Source organism: Mustela nivalis, assembly GCF_964662115.1.
Source record: "Mustela nivalis genome assembly, chromosome: 11".
NCBI classification, from domain to species: Eukaryota; Metazoa; Chordata; class Mammalia; order Carnivora; family Mustelidae; genus Mustela; species Mustela nivalis.
This window is the reverse complement of record NC_139030.1, coordinates 33,678,638-33,699,737: the sequence shown is the minus strand read 5'-3', so window position 1 is coordinate 33,699,737 and position 21,100 is coordinate 33,678,638. Positions and strand designations below refer to the sequence as shown.

Sequence of the window (21,100 nt, the reverse complement as noted above, 5' to 3'; positions counted from 1 at the left end):
TTTAGTGACCTCCTTTACAACACTGGTAAATGTTTTATCTGAGGTCACCAGGTCAGTCAAGAAACACACAAGCATGCATTCTACATTGTATAATTTAAAAGCTTTTATTTTCCCCCAACACGAGCAAATGGGTTTCTTATTGGTTCAACTAGAAGTCTTCTTCCTATAGCTAGTTGCCTTTCTCATTGACTATGTCATTGGTGGGAAAACTGCATTCTCACAGGGTAAGGATGAGATTTCATAGAGACACTCTGAGCTCATCATGCACAGTCAGGAGACGGTCTGGCCCAGCAGCTTACAAAAGAGTCTTGGGGTTGACAAATCCCTTCAGCTAACAGCCTGGGCAGGCAGGAGCAGCACAGGCTTATCGCCACCCACCCATCACAGATGCTGGCAGGCTCCTCCCGCCACAAGTGACAAAATGCAGCCCCTCTGGCCCGGAAGCTGGGAAGCCAGACGATCTCCTCAGTTCCTGCCACGTCCCCTTCCTCGATCCCGTGGCCTGATGCAGGAGTGCTCTAGCCCAGCAAACAACTGGCTTCCGCTTTGGGGTCCAAGCTGCAGTCTTCCAGTGCGAAACTGGTCTTCACTCAAATGTTCGGAGTTCACGCAGTTTTTGGCCTGTGCTTCAGGAGGTGGTTTCTGCTCTCCTAGGAACAGTGGCTTTGCATCAGCAGAAGCACAGAGACCCAGGCAAGCGCGGGTAAGGAGGGCGTGGGGGCGCCGCTGCCGGATGTCCTCTGCGCGTGCATCACAGCGAACACCGCATTCGTGTGGTTGGTGGGTAACTCTACGTTACAGATCATGCCTTCACAGCAGGACCTGCACTCCTGTCACAAAAGCAAGACGACAGGGGAAAGAGAGTGAGCAATGGGAAAGAGAGGAAAGGCTGAAGCAAAGAGCCACCGAAGGAAGCTTCTTCAGCACAAGAGACTACATAGAATTAGAGTTCACCAGCTCATCCAGTCTACGACAGCATCAGGCCCCCTCAAGTAACTTTCCCCCCGACTGACCCGGCAGTACGGATGATCTTGGAGTAAGGACGAATCTTTTCATTTAACAGAGATTTATCTGCAGTGAGCCAAGCAAAAGCACACTGGAAAGAAGACGAAGGGGAATTGAATAAGACTGCCTGACTGAGTCAACAAATCCTCTAAGGTTTGTAAGGAAACACACTGAAACAAAAATGAAAGCGAGGAACCTTTTGGACTGGTCATTGATTTTCTTTCTCAGTACTACTCGTTAGGGGATAGTAATGGCTCTCTATTGTCTATACTAACACCTGATTCCTATCATTACAGCAGCAATGGCTTGCTAATTATAGCTGCTGGGTGGTGAAAAAGGCTTGCTCCCTCCCAGCACAAGATGGGGAAGGGGAAGCAATCTCCTGTCATAATACCTGGAATGATGCTTCAACCTGATAAAGCTAGCCAGCCATTCACGGAGGCTTCCAGGCTGGCTAGCTGAGAAAAAGGCAGAAATACCTTTATCAGCAGCTTTCAACCCTGGGTGCATAGGAGAATCTCCTTGGGGAGCTTTAAAAAAGAAAGATGCTGATGCCCAGGACCCCAGCCTGAAGTTCTGTTTAGGCCCATCTGGGATCCCCATGACATCGCTATGAAAGTTCCCAGGAGACCATCCTATGGAGCCAGAGCCACTTTCCGTACACATCAACTAAATCAAACTCTACAATCTCATGAAATTAACACACTTTCCAAGTAATTTTTTTTTCACAAACATTTCAGAATTCCAGGCATATAAAAGAGGAAAATTGCTCATTTAGGACGAGAACGTCGAGATAGAGTGATATAAAATCTATCTATAGTTCAACCTATTAAACAGATGAACTCTTTCAGACTCTCACTTCCTCATCTAAGCTGTGGTAGGGGGTAAGACCAGGACTCCTTAGTCAAAGTGTCCCCATTTCCCTCTCCCAGCTTCCCTGGGCAGTGTGCTTGGCGATACCTGGCCAAAACCAAATCTGTGAGTGGGGCTCTGTGGGTTTGTCATTCTCTCATGGATGGTTTGCTCTCAGGCTTCCAGAGCAGACGTCAATCTACCCAAAGTCTGAGGTCTAGGGTGTAGTTGTGTGGCCTGGGAAGCATCGGTTGTTTTTTGTAATGTTCTTTTTCCTTGAAGGACAGAGAGTTGGCAACTTCTCTGTGGTCTCCGTTGCATCACTGTCAGGGAGTCCTTCCCCAAAGAGTAAACACATACACCATCTCATTCATCCTTCCTGCCTTTCCATTACGTGTAACTAACCATCAGGAACAAAAAACCTCAGGACAGTAACTTTACACACACAACTCCTTACCGTATGTTCAGAATCTCGGCTGTGGTGGCAGCCAACAAAATGACATTCACTTCTGGAGGCACATTTTTTGGTGATGGATGTGCTTCTTCCATGACTGTTGAAGTGGTGAACTGTCAGACAGTACTGTGTATCTAGGCAAGAAGAAAAAAGAGCAACCTCGTATGTCACATTGTAAAAGAGAGATGTGAAAATCACTTCAGAAAGGACTAAACTTCAGGACGATCCTTAGGGTTTCAGGCAAGCGGGTTAATGGGAGAAGCGGACACCTCGCCTTTGGTGTCCGCTAAAGCTGACCTTAGGTCTGCTATTTCATATCAAAGTGCCTATATCTCTCTCTCCCCCTACGAAACACAGGTTCTAGGACTCTATGAAACGAATGGTGTAAATGCAATGGGCTAGAGCACTTTGGTGTATTATTCAGCATTTGTTTCTTGTCTACCAAGAGGCAAGAGGTGAAATGAAAAGCAGATGCTTCAAAGTATACATCAAGACCAGCTTCCTAACGTACCCAGTTCCTACCCACACTCTATTCCCCCCAAGCATGTCTGACTTTTCCTGAGTAGTCCCATTTTTCTCCTCTTTCTTTACTCTTATTCCTTCTGTTCCCTCCCTGCCACGTGCCTAGCTCATTTCTACAACTTTCCTCAGGGCTTTAAGCACTCGTGTTTTACTACTTTGAAAGAAAGTGATCTCATGCACTATCTGAGGACCTTCCGCTTTGGTTTCGCATCTCTCTGTAGTGATCTCAGGCCACTGCAATGCTCCTTAGGTTACTGAGAAGGGATGACAGCGGCAATATCATAAGATGGGGGGAGGGGAGACTTGTTTAATATGGAGAATACCCGGCTTCCCAGAACAGCCTCAGTCACAAGTGAGTGCCTTCAGGTCCTTCAAGCTCACTCTCTTTTAAATAAAATGATGTTAAATAAAAAGTATGCTGACATTTCGATAGGGTTGTTGTAACTTCAAGTAATACTAATACCTACTAAGTGGGTACCGGCAGCTACACACTATAACATGTATTCACCCATCCAATCCTTACGATAAGCCTTAAGACAAGTCATATTAATACCATTGTACAGATTAAAAACAACAACAACCCAAATCGAAGGCCCACAGTTACATCAGGTAGAAGGTGGTGGAAGATAGCATTCTAACCTGGGCCGTTTTCTAGGGTTTTGTACTCTTCCCCAACTATTCTGCCTCTCAGCATACTCAGTATGAAACCAGACGATGGTGTGGGGCGCTCGGCAGGAGTAGCTGACTTCCGCATTTGGAAGGAAAAGGAATGACTGTAATGTTTTGGAAAGGCATTTCAACTTAGACTTCAAACAAAGGAGAGCTGAAAACTGGTAGCTGTGTTGTTCATATAAAATGTCACCCATGCTAAAGCAGCCCTGGAAAGTCAGAACAGAAGCCAGGGTAAATAAAACAAGAAATGTCATTCTTGTCATATCCTGTTACACAGAGAACCGCTCTTAACAACACTGACAGACCACAGAAGGAAAACTCGAAGGTGAAAAGGAAACCTGAGATGACATCGAACAATGGCTGTGGCCCTGTTCGCCCCAAGAAATGGCTGACTATCACTCCCTAAATAATGGCAAATTGCACGAAATTACACCCTCGGTTAGAATTCCAGATGCTTAGTATCTTTGGGGCTTGACTGGAGAACAGTCAAGATTGCACCCTCATGCACACTGGAATATGGGGTTATTTCATGGCAAGCTCTTTAAACAGCAGGTGTTCAGGGTAGACCTGGAAGAGTCCACGGGCTTTGCCTTCCCATCTCTGACATTTGCTTGGTGGTAGAAAGCTGCAGCATTCTTCTTTTGTTCATGTGTTTCAACAGAGATAAAACTCCAAAACCCCAAATATCCATGCACGTTCCCATTAAAAATGACTTTGATGAATAAATGACAATTTGGAGCATTACGCACAGACCTGGCGGAACAGTGTTTTGATACAATTCAAAATAATACGGTCTGTGAAGATGAAGCACAAGAAGTTAGACATCAATGCCCCAATTTACTACTGTGTGCATCCTTACCACCGAGTGTTTCAGGGGAATTTAAAGCAAATAGCAGAAGAACGATACCCACCTTCTGAAATAAGGTACTAAAGCAAGTGTCGGTCAATCTTTAAAACTGTGAAATAACTAAGATACATTTCTGTGCAAAATGTAGAAATCTCCAAATGCATAACATACATTCAGGTATTCACAAGCACATACTCAATTGAGGGTTACTCTACAAAAACATAAAAGAACCTCAAGAAAAATTATAATAATTATTTTTGAAAAGAAATCGTGACAAATACTGTCCACGTAGATACCATAACCACTTGTGCTAATTTACAGAATCAGGGACCCAGGCCCCAAAAAGGTCTGCAGTGTGGACTATTTCTTGGGGCCACAAACTGGCTTTCTCTGGAAGAGGTAAGGCTATTTCACTGCTTTATAGAATATTATACAGAATTTTCCCAAATAGTCAAGGTAACAAAACACCAAAACCAATCATCTTTAACTCTGGAAGAGATTGTCGGTTGGCTAGTTGGCTTTTCTTGGCCTTTTAGGTCTAAAAACCTAAAAAAAAACAGTACCTCCTAAAAAATCTGAATAGCCTGATCTTCTTATAGCTCTAAGTAGAGCTTTCCAATTCTAAATCCCCCATCAGCACATCTGGTCTGCTTTACCACCAAGTCTGTATATATTAAATCACTGAACTTCTTGTCCCTCGATTCCTACCACCCTAGTCCCAGTTGCCATCTTCTCTTCTCTGAAGACAATGAAAGACCCCATCTGGTGTCCCCTTCTACTCTTGTCCCCAACCACCGGCTCTTCATATAGCAGCAGAACAGTATTTTAGAACACAACTAGTATCCTGTATTTCCCTAGCATACAACCCCCTCCTGCCTTCCTATCACATTTATAATGAAATCCAAATTCAACCAGAAAAAGAAGATCCTATGTGCCCTGGTCCTTATTACCATGAGACCCCTTCTCTATCTCCCCCTAAGTTTTAATGGCCAGTCTTCTTCCTGTTTACTGAAGAGGCCAAATCTTGTTCTCTTGCAGACTTTGCATTTGGGGTTCCCTCTTCTTAGCATGTTCTTTCTACAGATCTGCACATGGCTGCCTTGTTTTGGTCAGTCAGGTCCTAGTTCTTCAGAGATTTTCCTGACCACCTAATCAAAGGCATGTGTACATTCTATCAACAAATATTTATTGAGTGCTTAGTATGGGCCAGGCAACTGGATGGGGCACTAGGGATGTGTCAATGAACTAAGCAAACTGAGGAGATATTCAAATGTTTGTCAAATGAATGAATGAGTTACCAAAGCATCAGTGTATCTCAAGAGTATAAAAACCTTTCTTTGCTTCAGCCAATACGTATGACTTTCCTAGAGGTATCATCAAGCATTTCTGAAATTCCTGGAATGCCTTAGACAATATTGTGGTTTATTTGCTCTGCCTGATAAACACTATTTAAGAAATTCTCCTTGGAGACACATACACATCGACAAATTGAGGATATGCCATCAGTTTCCAAATACTGTCAGAACAGTCTAATATCTGCATAGTCTCTTAAATCTCTCATTGAAACAGAGCATCATCAGCCTGTTGATATGCTAATCCCATTATATATGGCATGTCTGCTCAGGGCCAGACATGAGAGACCTCAATGAGGTAGGATCACAAGAGCGTCTTCCAAACTCAGCACACTTACTTTGTGGACACCATTTGTCTTCTGCCCATCGATTGCAGTTATAATTATCTCCTGCATTTTCACAAGTAAAACACTTGAAGCTGTTTGGAAATGGCGTAGCTTTAAAGAAAAATGCATGGTGAAACAGAAAGGTTACAAAGGAGAAACTTTCAAACATCAAAGATGGCACAAAATTAGCAACTCTTGTTAGATCAAGCAAAACGTACAAGCCATCATCCTGAGAACTGTTGTTGCTCGCGAGCTGGACGTAACTGCCAGACTTCGGGGCATGTTTTTTATTCCCTTTTCTTTAAATACTTTGCCTACTTATCTTATTATTAGAGAGTAAGGAAAATGATTCCACAAGCCACTCTGAAATATCGCTCCATTACAATTTATAACTTGGGAATAAGCGCGAATTGAGAGAATGGGCAAGGGTGGGGATAGTGTCAGAACCAATAACTTGGTACAGAGCGGCCCCTGAGAAGAACTAGAGTCAGATAAGTGTGAGCTTAATTTCTACTCTTCCCACTAAGTAGCTGTGTGATTTTTATGTTTCCAAGAATAATAATATTTACAGTAACACTAACAGTGAAGATCCCCAGGACATGCACAGGAATCCTGAATATTAAACAGGAGGTTGCAATAAAACTATCTAGGAGAGACCCTGCCCCCCTGTCAAATCATACTAGTTTCTGTCCACATGCCCTTCCATTACAGCAATCTCACTTGATGTATGTCAATTATCACAGCATTAGACCTCAGTCAGGAATGTAACATTTCCTATAAGGATGGGAGTAATTCTCGGGCTCTTATGCTCAGGATAGAGTGTTACAGAAAGCAGGATTATGACTGTTGGCTATCTGCATGGAAAGCCGCTAGAATGCCCTTTTTGTCTCTATCCTTTTTTTCCCTCTACCTTGTATCTTATTGTTTTAATGGGCAAGAAGTCAAAAGTATAATGAATTTGACATTTCTTTACAAGACATGATATAAAGCCTTGTGTAAAACTTTCAATTCTTCCATTTCTGGAGAATAAAACACAAAGATCAAGGAGAACCCCAAACCACCCTAGTAACCTGACCATGCATTGGTCAATTTTTTTTTCATTTTTTAAAATGTGTTTTCTTCTTATCATAAAATTGTATTAGACCTATAAAGTTGAAAATGTGTAATTTAGATTTTATGAAAACTGTCTGTGCCATGTCATAAATAATGTAATATAATCATAATATGATCATTACCAATTTAGAAATGTATAATAAGTGATAGTTCAAGGTGTGTGTGTGTTTGTGTGTGTGGTACACATGTGTACATGTGTGTGTGATATATATGTGTATGCACATGCACACACAATGTCCTAAATAATAAAAAAGCAAAGTAAAGAACAGTAATAATATAGGCTTCATTTAAAAGTAGTATAGGGGTGCCTGGGTGGCTCGGTCAGTTACGTGTCTGACTCTTTATTTCAGCTCAGTTCATAGTCTCAGGGTCTTGGAATCAAGCCCTGCATCAGGCTCTGCATTCAGCGTGGACTCTGCTTGAGATTCCCTCCTTTTTCCTCTCTCTGCCCTCTCCCTGCTTGCATGCATGCTCTCCCACAAATAAATAAATAAATCTTTAAAAAAAAAAAAAAAGTAGTAGTATAAATACAGTGGTTCCTAAACCTGGCTGTGCATCAATACTATCAGGAAAGCTTTTCTAAAAAGGAGAGGGGGTTGGGGAAAGAAAAGAAAAAAATAATCTGCATCCACCCTTCTGACGCCTGAATCTCTGCAGAAGGGACCAGGGAATATGTAGTTTTAAAGTCTTTTATCATGATTCTAATACTCTTCCTGGTGTGGGAACCCCAGGATTTGGTGTTTCTACCAAACAATTGTTATCTACAACAATCTTTCCTTAATAAAACATATCAGAGAAGTTTTATTTGTCTGAAGAGAAAGGAAGACAGAGGATATCTGTATACAAGCACATATATACACATATATGTATGTAACATGCAGAGTTTTCTTGAGATTCTCTCCTCCTCTCCCTTGGCCCCTCCGTGTTTGTGTGCTCTCACTCTAAAATAACTAACATCTTTTTAAAATATATATATTTATTTTATCCTATAGATGATATTCACTGATACTTTTTTTTAAAAAGAAATTAATGGGAAAGTTATCTTTCTAATAGTGACTGTACATTATCAATAAAAATCCAAGTAATCTTTCCTTCTAAGTTTCAACCAAACTAACCTGTTCCAAAATTGTTAATGACCATTTGAAAGAATGCATCATATATGGAGAAATTTCCTACAGCCAATATGCCTCTACAAGGAACAGATCAACAAAGAACACTGAATCTTTTCTGCTAAGCCATTCTTAGGAACAATATTTAAGAGCTTATTTTAAACAAGAACCCCTTGGAAACTTCAGCAGAAAGCCAAACCATTTTAAAGAAATAGAACAAACTTCAGTCAACATGAATTACCTCTCCCCACAGAAGTAGGGAAGACTTCCTGGTTTGTTCTAGGTGTAAACCAAATGTTCCAGAGCAGGCAAAGTTACGATAGGAGGAAAGAGGGTCTCTGAATGGTCACCTTGACCCCACAGCCATGAACTATGACTCGACCAGTACTTACGGTCCAGAGGAGGCCTCACGTTGTAGAAGTTGATGTTCTTGCCCAATGCCCAGTTTTCTGACAAGACGAAGACCTGGACAGCAGCGACAGCCAGAGCATGACGTAGGGGCAGCATTCTGACCTTGGCTGTGGGAAAATCCCAGACTCACATATCTACGATGAAGAGAGAGACTGGTCACAGTTATCTGCATTTTGTGTATCAGTAGGAGAATGTTTTGCTTCCCTTTGGAAATCCTGATTATTCAAATATATTCCACCATCTACTTGTTCTGTAGGGCCCATACCTGTGGTAAACGGCATTCTTCCCACACAGATGAAAGGTTTTGTTGTTGTTGTTGCCGCTGTTTTTTTTTTTTTTTAATTATTTTTTAAAGATTTTATTTACTTATTTGACAGAGAAAGAGATCACAAGTAAGCAGAGAGAGAAGAGGAAACGGGCTCCCCATTGAGCAGAGAGCCCGATGTGGAGCTCGATCCCAGGACCCTGAGATCATGACCTGAGCTGAAGGCGGTGGCTTAACCCACTAAGCCACCCAGGTGCCCCTGTTTTTGTTTTCTTAAATGATTTTATATATTTATTTGACCAAGAGAGACACAACGAGAGACGACACAAGCAGGGGGAGTGGGAGAGGGAGAAGCAGGCTTCCCATAGAGCAGGGAGCCTGAGGTAGGGCTCCATTCCAGGACCCTGGGATCATGACCTGAACTGAAGGCAGACGCTTCATGACTGAGCCACCAAGGTGCCCCCACACAGATGAAAATTAAGTGATTACTGCCTTCTACTGGTCAGGCCTTGACACCAGCCAGCAGAGCTGGGGCCAGACACCCAAAGGCCTTTCAGGCTCCAGTAGAACAAGCAGCTGCAGGGGTGTGGCTGTACCCCATTCTCTCACTGCCTGAGGCTAACCGGGGTGCTTTGTGCTGAATCACCCAATCTCTTACTGGCCAGGGTTCAGAGCATGGTCCCCTGAAGTTATACCAAGCTACCTTTCTGTCAACACCGTTCCTTGAGTAAACACTCAAGTTTGAGAAGTTCTGCAACATTTTCAGAATCTGGAAGGAATCATAAGAGTTGGAGCAGTGGGAAGCACGGTCCGTAAAAGAACAGTGAATTTGAAAGTGAGTCTCTGCTGGATCCCAGAGCACAAGGGCATGGAGAAGATAAAGGAGTCACTGTAAAAATGCCATCCCCAGGGGCACCTGGGTGGCTCAGTGGGTTAAGCCTCTGCCTTCAGCTCAGGTCATGGTCTCAGGGTCCTGGGATTGAGCCCCACATAGCACTTTCTGCTCAGTGGGGAGCCTGCTCCCCCTACCCCCACCCCACCTTTCTCTCTGCATACTTGTGATCTCTCTCTCTGTTAAATAAATGAATAAAATTAAATTAAAAAAAAAAAAAGATTACCATCCCCACCTGTGTCTGTCATACCTGGTGCAAGAAGCTGCCAGTAGGTTCTAGAGGAAGCAGAATAAAAGTTCTCTGAAAAGCTGAAAAACATATAATGTTAGTCCTAGCCCACAAATACTACTCACAGCTTTCAAAGACTTAAAGTAAGCTGGCTTGGGACCCATGAAACAACGATGTCCACAGAGCACTGAGTAAGATGGTTCATCTTAAGTTCCCAGAGGTCCTACCCTCTAGAAGCAACCTGGTAGTAAGAAGATCTTCAGTAGAGATGCTAAGAACCTATTGTGTCACCACAAACTTGTTCTCTTTGGCAAGGGGGAAGGTGTGGGAAGCAGAAAAGAATGTAACTTGGAGTCCAAAGACTTTGGTTCAGATATTGGCTCTGCTCTCTATTAACTGCCTGAACTTGGGCAAGCTCTGGAAGCTCTATTAACCTCAATTTCCTCATCTATAATGTGGCTTAATAACACCTGTTCTGCCCACATGTCAGGGTAATTGTATGCATCAAATATAGGCTCAGGTAGACTCACATAGGATAGTGTAGTAACAGCACCTGTAATACGAGTCTGTGAAAATGCTAGAATCTTAGAGTTCAATAATATTGCCTGAGTTCATTTTCTTCTTGCTGAATCAGCTGGTCTCAGTAGGTTTAGGGAATTTTTCAAAGAAGAAAAGTGTGATCTCTGCACAGATGAGCATAATCCTTCACATGGAGATTTTGTCTGAAGCCAGGCTACTAATACATGGGATCTGGGGATTTTACTTTTCTTGTGTTGGGAGTAGATTGGTTTTCCATGTGTGGCTAATGTCTATCTACGGAGATGGAACTGGATAACATACAACATACAGCCACAGCACCCCCATCCCTACAGACAGCTTCTGCCACTGAGAACTGAGTCTCTAAGGAAGTACTCAGTGTAAAGGTAAACCTGGTAAGCTTCAAAAATCAACAGTGCTAAACTTTATATACTGCATTTCATTTCAGTTCAGGACAGAGTGAGACCTACTATTTCTATATATTTTTTATATATCTTTTACATGAGAAAAAAATACATATATTTTTTTCCTGGTTCCACTTTAGAAACCAAAATTGACCTTTCAGAGTTACCAGATTTCCAAATCCTATTCATATGCTCTTTCTGAAGAAATAGACATTTCTTACAGCTAACTGTATTACTCCTTACAAACAAGTCATTACACTGGTACAAATTCTACTTTTCCTATTCATTTCTCTGAGTTGGACAGTTCCATATTCATTATGAATCTGGAGTCCAGGAATGAAGACCCCTGCTTTACACCAGTGGGGAGTCTCTGAGTAGGGGAGACTAATCCCTCTTTCAAAAACCTCAAATTCACTGTGTTCCAATAGCTACCCTGTATGATGTCTATGATTCTAGATTGAAGAGTAATATTGTCTACATTCAGTCCCTTTTCCATCACTAAGCAAAGGTGGGACTTCAGACAAGTTGATTAAACTTCCCAAGCCTCAGCTTACCCATCTGTAGAAGAGGCATAACAACAGTCCCTACCCCAGGGTGTTGAAGAACAGATTAAATGACACCATGTGTATGAAGCACTCTACCAAGTGCTGGGCACATGGGCACTTTCTATCTGGTAGTAAAGAGCATTGGCTCAAATACATCTTTCCAAACACAGAGCCTCATGCGAGTCCCTTAACCTCCCATACAACCACTTATGCATCTATAAAATGGAAGTAATAACACTTACCTCATAAGGTTGTGGGAATTAAATTAGTTGATATTATGAAGCACTTAAACTATCTCATCAGCTATGTTTGCCATTTTCTACTACTCCCCAGGTAAACATGTCCTCTGATGAACCAGAAATCACAAGCCAGAATCCCTGGTTTGTCTCTATCTAAGACAGAAGCCCATTCCTTCATTCAATGTGGCTACTGCATAGAAAGACCTTGTAGTGCATAGAAAGACCTTGTTATTACTGGATCTCCAACAAGGTCTTTGCTCTCATCATGTCTGCATTTTAGAAGGAGAAGATAGGCAATAAATATGGGAAAAACATAATCTCAGATAATCCCAATTCTGAGATAAGTACAATAAAGAGATGTGTTAGAACAGGAGGAGATACTTTACATGTATGGTGGGCCCAGGATGAGAAGAAAGCATACAAGCAAAGAATCAAGAGGAAAAATACCAAGGTCCCAAGAAAAGGAGTGTGCCTTGTTGAGGAACTCAGAAAGTGGCCAGTGTGACCAGCGTGTTCCCAGAAGGGGGGCCCAGATCATACAAGCACTTACAGGCCATGGCAAGGATTTGGGATCTAACGAAAAGCAAGGAATGATTTGGTTTTAGATTTCTCTAATTTTGAAAAAAATGCTTTGTCTCTGCAGAGTGATAAGTCCCAAATCCTTAGCCTTATTTCTAACTCCCAGAATAAAAGGATGCCAATAATAGAGAATAGAGAGGAATGTAGAATTCACCTATCTGGGAATCCCAAAGGCATCTCTGAATAAAAGAGTGGATGGCAGACGACTTAAAATCAACCAAAGGAACAACACACCCAAAGATTAGATTTGTATTTGGGTTTTTCCATTCTTCAAAACAGCACCATAGGGAAGGTGGCCTCATTGCCATTGTACAAGAGAGGTTCAGAGACTGCGCATAAAGACCCTAGCACACTGCCTGGAACATCCCCTGAAAACATTCCCACGTAGCTTCCTCTAACCTGCTACCCTTGAGCAGTAGTGAAAAACAAACTGTAGGAAAATTGCTTCCAAATGGACTGGTGTCTTTTCATTTTGTTTTCAACTAAAACAGCACAGCCTTATTCCATCAAAATTCTATAGAACTGCAGAAGTTTTACCTGTCAAATGAGGAAAACCCTAAAAAACATCACCTATTTTCCAGAGCCGGCTCTATAATCCATTCCCCTATCCTGCTTTTCCCCTAAGTGCCCAGATCCATCTCTATCTGCTCTACAGTGGGTTTGTGTTAACATGACTGTTTTATCTTTCACAACCAAAAGACATTAGGATAATGAAAAAGCAAATGACTAAGTATGGTATCTGAAAGTTGTTTTACATTTAGAATCATTTCAGAGACTCTGACCTAAAAATCATCTGCTGGGACTCTGCTGAGTGGGCTTTCAGTACCATCTCAGTTACAGAACAAGATTACAGTAGAGCTTGGATTTTGCTCCAAAAGGAAAACAAAAAAAAAATCTTCATTCTGTGACTTTCTCCAGGACCATCACATAAAGCAGAGTTCTTCATAGCGGGGAGGGGTGGCCTATAAGCTTCTTAGGGTTATTTGCAAAATTTTGTGTCTATACATATTTTCCCCCTGGGCTAAGCATCTCAAAGGAATCAGACCCAAATGATAGTGAACAGAGGCTGATGCTGTTTCAGGATACAGCTGTCATGATTGGGCTTCCTTTGACTTAGATGATTCTATGTCTGGCACTGAGAAAATTCCATTCATACATCAGGGATGTGGTATACACTCCTCAAGTTCAAGGGTAGCTCAAAAACATTCCTCCCCAAACAGAGCACATTATCTTTATACTATTTTCCTAGATGGTAGGCCTGGTCCCAAACCCCTCACCTGCGGTGCTGGCCTTCCATTTGTTTTATGGTCTTCTCTTTGGAAAGTTTGATAATTCTTGCTCCAGAAGGCAGTGTGCTTCTTTGCCAAAAGATGAGGTGCTTTCTGCAAAGCACCTTTATAGGGATACCACAGGGATGGGCAACTCTCAGGCCTTCCAGGAAATGGCAGGTAGCCAGATTTATAAACTTACAAAACCTGCTTGAGACTTTGGCCTACTACTACTGCCCAGAGTAAAAGACCTACACAGCACTTGGTCCAGAACCATGACTATGTCCCAGGTCTGAGTAGTCATCATCATCATGTCCTATACATGGCATTTTATGCATCCACAGAAAACATGCAAAGCTGATGGGAGCTTCAAGAAGCAGCATGCCCTGGACACCATTAATAATCTGGGGGCAGGAACATGACCTATGTTATTTTTAAATTACCTGGGTCAAGGCTCAGTGCGTGGTAAATACCCTATAAACACCTTTTTGAATAGGACCAACCACTTAGCTATGGCCTATAAGGAACACTTCCGTTAGCAAGTAAGACAGAGATTGTGGGTGGTAAGGAATTGGTAGAGTGTCCAAAGATAAAGAAATGGGCTCACAAGGAGAGATGAAAAAGAAGAGTCCAGATAGATGTGGTAAATACTGGTACTTCCTGCAGTTGCTGAAAATGAGTCAGCAAGCCAAGGCTAACTCTAGCTGCCAATAAAACAAATGAAATGGAGAATTTAAAGGAGGCAGCTCTGCTAAGTCCAACATGCCCATCAACACTCACATTCACACCTTCCTGAAAGCATCACTTATCCCGCAGTAAGACACTTTAATGACAAACTTTAATAGGCCTGGCTTCTCTTGTAAAAAGAAGGAAGGCAAAGTGGAAATTCAAAATAAGTGTTGAAATTGTACTCAGAAAGAATGGACTCGATGAAAACACTGCTCTCAAGAGGAGAAACTTGCCAGAAAACTGTACCATCCGCAACAAAGGTTGTGTTACTTGTTTCTGGCTGTTGGGCCAGGTGGGCCAATGGAGATACTCTGGTTCCCATTAAATTCAAGAACAGTGTTTCATGGGATTTATGCCAGACTCTGTGCCAGCTCCCTTCTTTGCAGGGGGACTGAGTTCTCAACTGCTGACCTTGCCTGGCCATCTAGAGCCCCACTCCTAAGACGAGAGCTTCTACCTTCTCTAATCAGTATTCTATTTCTGGTACATGAAAAATCTTTCTTCCCCCTAAGTTTAAATATAAATTTCTTGGGGCATGTGAGTGGCTCAGTCAGTTAAGTGTCTGCCTTTGGCTCAGGTCATGATCCCAGGGTCCAGGGACCAAGCCCCCGAGTTGGGCTCCCTGCTCAGCAGGGACCCTGCTTCTCCCTCTCCCTTGGCCCCTCCCCACCCATGCCCACGTGTTTGTTCTCTCTTTCTTTCACAAGTGAATAAATGAAATCTTTTTTAAAAATACATATATCTCTTTAAAGATATTTAATCTACCCTTTTTATGGGCCTGGAGCAAAATACAGGAGAGAAATTAACCTTATGCCCAATCTATTATTTTCATCAGAAAATACAAAATCTCCAAGGACAACAACATTCACTAAGGAAAAATAGGGTCATGACTCAACCTCTCATTACCAGCTTGTCCAAATCTTAAAAAAGTAGTAAGACTATAAGTCATGTTTTTATACCATGTACTCTGCTGAGCACTTAGAAATAATAAATAAGAGACATAATCCCAGTACTCACACATATCATTGGGGCCAAAAACTCAATGTGAGATGTGTCCATCAAGGGTTAATATAATCATTTTAAAAAGTAGGAAAAACAACAGACTTTAGGTTCAGAAAGAGCACCCACAATAACATTCTGGTGCTACTTTTTTTTTTTTTTTTACGGGATCAGCATTTTTTTTTAAGTTTTTGTTTAAATTCTAGTTAGTTAACATACAGTGTAATATAAGTTTCAGGTGTACAACGTCATGATTCAACACTTCCATACAACACCCAGTGCTCATCACCCAAAATGTCCTCCTTAATTCCCATCACCTATTTAACCCATCTTCTCACCCACCTCCCCTCTGGGAATCATCGGTGTGTTCTCTATGGTTAAGAGTCTGTTTCTTGGTTTGCCTCTTATTTCCCCGCCTTTGTTCATTTGTTTCTTAAACTTTACATATGAGTGAAATCATATGGTATCTGTCTTTCTCTGACAGATGATGTTGACAGTGATGTGAGCATATTTTCATATATCTGTTGGCCATTTGGAGAAAGATCTAGTCATGTTTTGAGCCCATTTTTTAACTGGATTATTCACTTTTGGGGTGTTGGATCTTTTAAGTTATTTATAGTATAGTTTGGATACCAACTCTTTATCTGTCATTTGCAAATATCTTCTTCCATTCCATAGGCTGCCTTTTAGTTTTGTTGACTGTTTCCTTCACTGTGCAGAAGCTTTTTGTCTTGATAAAGTCCCGATAGTTCATTTCTGCTTTTGTTTCCCTTGCCTCAGGAGACCTATGTAGAAAGAAGCTGCTATGGCTGATGTCAGACAAGATACTGCCTCTGTTCTCTTCCAGGATTTTTATGGTTTCAGGTCTCACATCTAGATGTTTCATCCATTTTGAATTTATTTTTGTGTATGGTTAAGAAAGTGGTCCAGTTTCCTTATTTTGCATGTAGCGGTCCACTTTTCCCAAAATCATTTGTTGAAGATATTGTTATTTTCCCATTGAAGATTTTTTCCTGCTTTGCCAAAGATTAGTTGACCATAGAGTTGTGGGTTCAATTTCTGGGTTTTCTATTCTGTTCCACTGGTCTATGTGTCTACTCTTATGCCAGTACCACACTGCCTTGGTGATTACAGCTTTGTAATAAAACTTAAAGTCTAAAATTATGATGACTTCAGCTTTGCTTTTCTTTTTCAAAGTTGCTTGGCTATTTGGGGTCTTTCATGATTCCACACAAATTGTAGGATTGTTCATTCTAGCTCTGAAAAATGGTATTTGTATTTTGATAGGGATTGCATTAATTGTGTATGTTGCTTTAAATGCATTATGTAGTATTGACATTTTAACAATATTTGTTCTTCCAATCCATGAGCATGGAATGTATTTTCATTTCTTGGTGTCATGTTCAATTTCTTATGAAAACTATAAATTCTGCTTCTAGGTTTAGTAACCAGGTGACCACAGAGTTAAGAAATACTGTCCCCATTTGTCAATAAGATAAGGGAGGCTTAGAGCCATGTAGGTAAATTTCTTAAGCTGTTGTAGGAATTGGGTGTAATCACACAGGTAAAGCAGCTTTTACTTAGATGGCGTTGAAAAAATGTTAGATCCTTACCTTCCCTCCCCATTTCTTCAGACATCATTAGCAGGAGAACAGAGATAAGATTAAGGGATATAACTGTCCAATTCTGCTCCATACTAGCTGGACTGAATCTGGTAAACAGTATTGAATTCTTTGCACTAATTTCTAAAGGATATTTAGGAATTATCTTTCTTGCAACCAAATGAAAAGTTGGAAGGAATCCAAGGTTCTTTCCACTTCTAATATTTTATGATTTTTATGGAAGGATAGTAATGAAGATTTTCAGTTATGCCATAAAAAGTCATAAATGTAATACAGTATTCCCATATTTCAGATTTCTGCTATAATGTGTAGAAGGATAAAAATTTTTTAAAATCTCATCAATCATAGGATCAAAAATTCACAGAAATGAGTATCTCATTTCTAAATAGCAGGCTGCACATTTTACAGTGCTAAAAAGTTTTTTCTACTACATGCAACCTGATAAAATGTCTAAAACAGGGCTAATATTAAAATAACATTATGCAAATGAACCTTAAATCTAATCATGAGTTAATACAAGGCAATAAGTGTGCAATTTGGGTGGGAAAATAGTCAAATCAATTTTAAAGGCAACTATCTAAACGTGATTCAAATTTTAAGGAAAAAAAAACCCTAAAAAATAAAACCCTTCCCAAGTAATAGCTTTTCTACTGAGTTTTTGTCAAAAACATGAGTTTACATGTTTTGAGAAAGTTTTGATGACACTGAAAGAGATGGTTAAGAACTTCATGTGAACAAGATTAAAAAGCTTAGATGATTAGGAATTGGATAACATGCTCCTTCTAACAAGAATCAAGATTGGTTTGCCGGGTTTTATTGAACTATTTGGACAAATGGTGGGAACCTAATAAATAGATGTTAACAGATTAAATTTGAGAGTATCCTTCATACAGGTGAAATAATTCTTGCCCAGTTTATATCCATAAATGATTTTTAGGAGGCTTATGCCAAATCACTTATGCATTGAGGTTCTCAAAATGCAGAGTAAAAACCTTATTAGATGAGAGAAAGATCTTAACCACTAAACTTTGTTCATCTACTGTGCACTACCTTTCACTCTTAGGGACTAAGGGGAACACATATTTTCATTATTTGATAAAGGCAAACTCCTTCTGATACTTAACTCTCAAACTGATAGGCCCTATGTCTCATCATACAGAGAGCACCAAACAACATATGGATGATGCCTGAAATTTGTTTCAAAGAGCTCCAGACGCATCCTTCAATTGGCCATTTCTTAAAAAAAAAAAAAAGCCAAGGGCACAATATTAAAAGATGATTCTATAGTGATATTTCTGCGGTCGGGGAGGCAAATGCGAGGGATTATTTTCTTTTCCATGAGAGAAGCGGGTCTTTACATTTAAGAGAAAGATACCAGCGGACAGGCACTCTGCAAGAGAGCTGCGGGCACACAGGTGTTTAGCACTGTTAATGAGCAATTCCCCGGGCAGAACTACACAGACATAAACTAAGCGGCAGCACAGGCTGGGCACGGAAGACATTGTTTTTATGTCCCTTACCCTTGCTTGCTTTACTGAACCCATTTCTTTTAATCACCAATCAAGGCTCTCATAATAGAAATCAAGGCTGAAATGTCCAACAGCTGGCTAAGAATCCATTATTCTACATTTGTTGGAGGGATGTTTCTTGCCAAGTGCACATTCTCATATTATATCGCATACACAACTCAACTGAGAAAATGTAGCTTTCAGGGTCAGTGTGTAGATGATGGCGAGTACTTCTGACTTCATTTGGTCTCAGCTGACATAGAAAAGGGACCATAAAAACAAAGTGTGCATAGAGATGCGTTCCTCATTTGAATCTCTCTGTATCTATTCTAACAGGAGAGAATGTCTTTACAAAGCAGAAGTCTTAGGCAATCAGTTCATCTGGATATGTGTGCATGCGTATATGCACTCCTACACACATGCATGTATGCATGTGCATATACACAGACACAGATTTTTTAAAAATATTTTATTTATTTATTTGACAGACAGATCACAGGTGGGCAGAGAGGCAGACAGAGAGAGAGGAAGGGAAGCAGGCTCCCTGCTGAGCAGACAGCCGGATGCGGGGCTCGATCCCAGGACCCTGGGATCATGACCTGAGCCGAAGGCAGAGGCTTAACCCACTGAGCCACCCAGATGCCCCACATACACAGATATATTTTATTGAATGATTTGTTTAAGTGTTAACTACATGCCAGGTTGTAAAAGTATCCCTAGAACTCTGTATGAAAGACTGTATTACCCATCATGTCAGCTGTTTTCAGCACCCACACGGTTATCTTCCAATTCGGAGAGGGTTAGGATGCAAAACTGTTATTCTATGTCTGGTTTGTCATCTTTCTTCTGCACTAGGGTTTTATGTCACTGACCGTTGTTTATAGAGCCCTCACTAACTCAACTTCATTCTTGATTCTACAGCTGAAATAGATCACACAAGTAAACAACATGTTTGAGGATATTATTCTGAAAACAGAAGGGCATTTTTTAAAAAAACCCACAAACTTCACACTATGGCAAAAGAATATCATGCTGACTTTTGCATAGTCACAAAATCCAGGGCAGATTAGTCAAAGAACTCTCTGGAAGCTGACAAGCTTATAAAAGCAATCCTAATAAAAAATATCTGCATTCTGCATATGTAACAAAGTTACAGCATTTCACTTGCTCTATAAATTGTCACTATTACCACTTGGAGCAGAAGGAAATGTACATATATAAAGATATAGATGTGCATAATTTTATATTCCCAGAGGAAAAGGAAAAATTATGTGCATTAAATAGTGTTTTAATTGCAACATGAAAAACTGCATTTAAGCAATAGTTCATGATTGCACAAGGGTAAAGTCAAGTGTAAATGTTGCCAAATATAATGACAGAAAAATGGCCTTTGTAGGCAGCCCGGTCTGGGTGCAAATTCTGACCCATCATTTGTTGGATCTACTATCTCTAGCTATCCCCTCTATTTCTCTGAGACTCAGTTTCCTTACCAGTAAAATAGAGATACTAAATATCTGTTTTGCAGAAAGTTGTGAAAATTGGAGAATAAATAAGTCCTTACCCATTGCCACTGTTGTCAAATTATCAATGGGAAGTGAAATGTAGAGATTTATGGTTGGTTCCTCTATAGATTATAGGCTGGCAAATATCATTACATTCATGCAACACCTACTTGATTAGGACTGAAATTCAATAAACATTTTTTTCAGCTCTCAAATTCTATGATTGTCTGAGCATATATGAGAGAAGGGTGTAAAATTCCTCTAAAGACCAATTTTAGGAAAACTACTCTTAGCATTTTCATTTATCTGTTTTCTGATAAATCTATATTCTTAGCCTTTACTTACACGATAGGCAGTTGCTCTTACAAAGTTTGCTTTCAAAAGCAGTAAGTTGCTCTTACAAAGTTTGCTTTCAAAAGTGCTCCACATGGGTCCTTACCTGTACTTGCCACATGTCTTTAAAGGCCTAGTTCATGGGGCACCTGGGTGGCTCAGTCATTAAGTTCTGCCTTTGATCCCAGCATCCCAGGAGTGAGCCCCACATCCCACATCCCTCATCCCGCATCACATTCCTTATCCCGCATTGGGCTCCCTGCTCAACGGGAAGCCAGCTTTCCCTCTTCTAGTCCCCCTACTTGTGTTCCTTCTCTCACCGTGTCTCTCTCTGTCAAATAAATAAATAAAATCTTAAAGACCTAGTTCAAATATTTCTCATTCATTCAACCTTACTATATCTGCTCCAGCCCATGGGTTAGGCTCTACTCTGAAAAAGGCTTGGGGTTCATTTGGGGACAGAAGACTATATCCCTCCTTGGTTAGCACTGGATTGGGCACAGCAAGTTCTTAGTCCTTCCTTTTGGAGGAGCTGAGAGTTTCTAAAGGTCTCACACAATTGCAGGCATCACCGATAAAAATAAATTGGGAGGAAAAAAAAAAAAACCTTTTTCATCATCTCGACCATAGAATTCCCATTTCAACTGTTTCTGTAGATTTTAGGCTAACCCTGTGGACATTGTAAGAACTCTCTTTTCAGCAATGTTAAGTCTACCCAACTACACCTAGTGTATTCACGTGTTGTTTGACACACACTACGGCAAGCTCAGAAAATGCTATGACCAC

At 40.8% G+C, this 21,100-nt stretch overlaps 1 protein-coding gene across 17 annotated transcripts in view; it reads right to left on the bottom strand.

The window, feature by feature from the left end:
• Window positions 1–81: 81 nt before the first annotated feature.
• Window positions 82–21,100, bottom strand: part of LYPD6B (LY6/PLAUR domain containing 6B) — a 177,741-nt gene continuing 156,722 nt past the window's right edge. For 12 of the 17 annotated variants that reach the window (XM_082690911.1, XM_082690922.1, XM_082690913.1 and 9 more), the window contains 5 exons: window positions 10,071–10,129; window positions 8,645–8,797; window positions 6,043–6,141; window positions 2,315–2,445; window positions 82–830 (listed from right to left, as the gene is read on the bottom strand). In XM_082690911.1, the coding sequence (XP_082547037.1) occupies window positions 651–830; window positions 2,315–2,445; window positions 6,043–6,141; window positions 8,645–8,759 (525 nt within the window). In that variant the 5' untranslated portion in view covers window positions 8,760–8,797; window positions 10,071–10,129 and the 3' untranslated portion in view covers window positions 82–650. The remainder of the gene's footprint in view (window positions 831–2,314; window positions 2,446–6,042; window positions 6,142–8,644; window positions 8,798–10,070; window positions 10,130–21,100) is intronic. The other 5 variants (XM_082690927.1, XM_082690916.1, XM_082690918.1 and 2 more) reach the window with 2 other exon arrangements.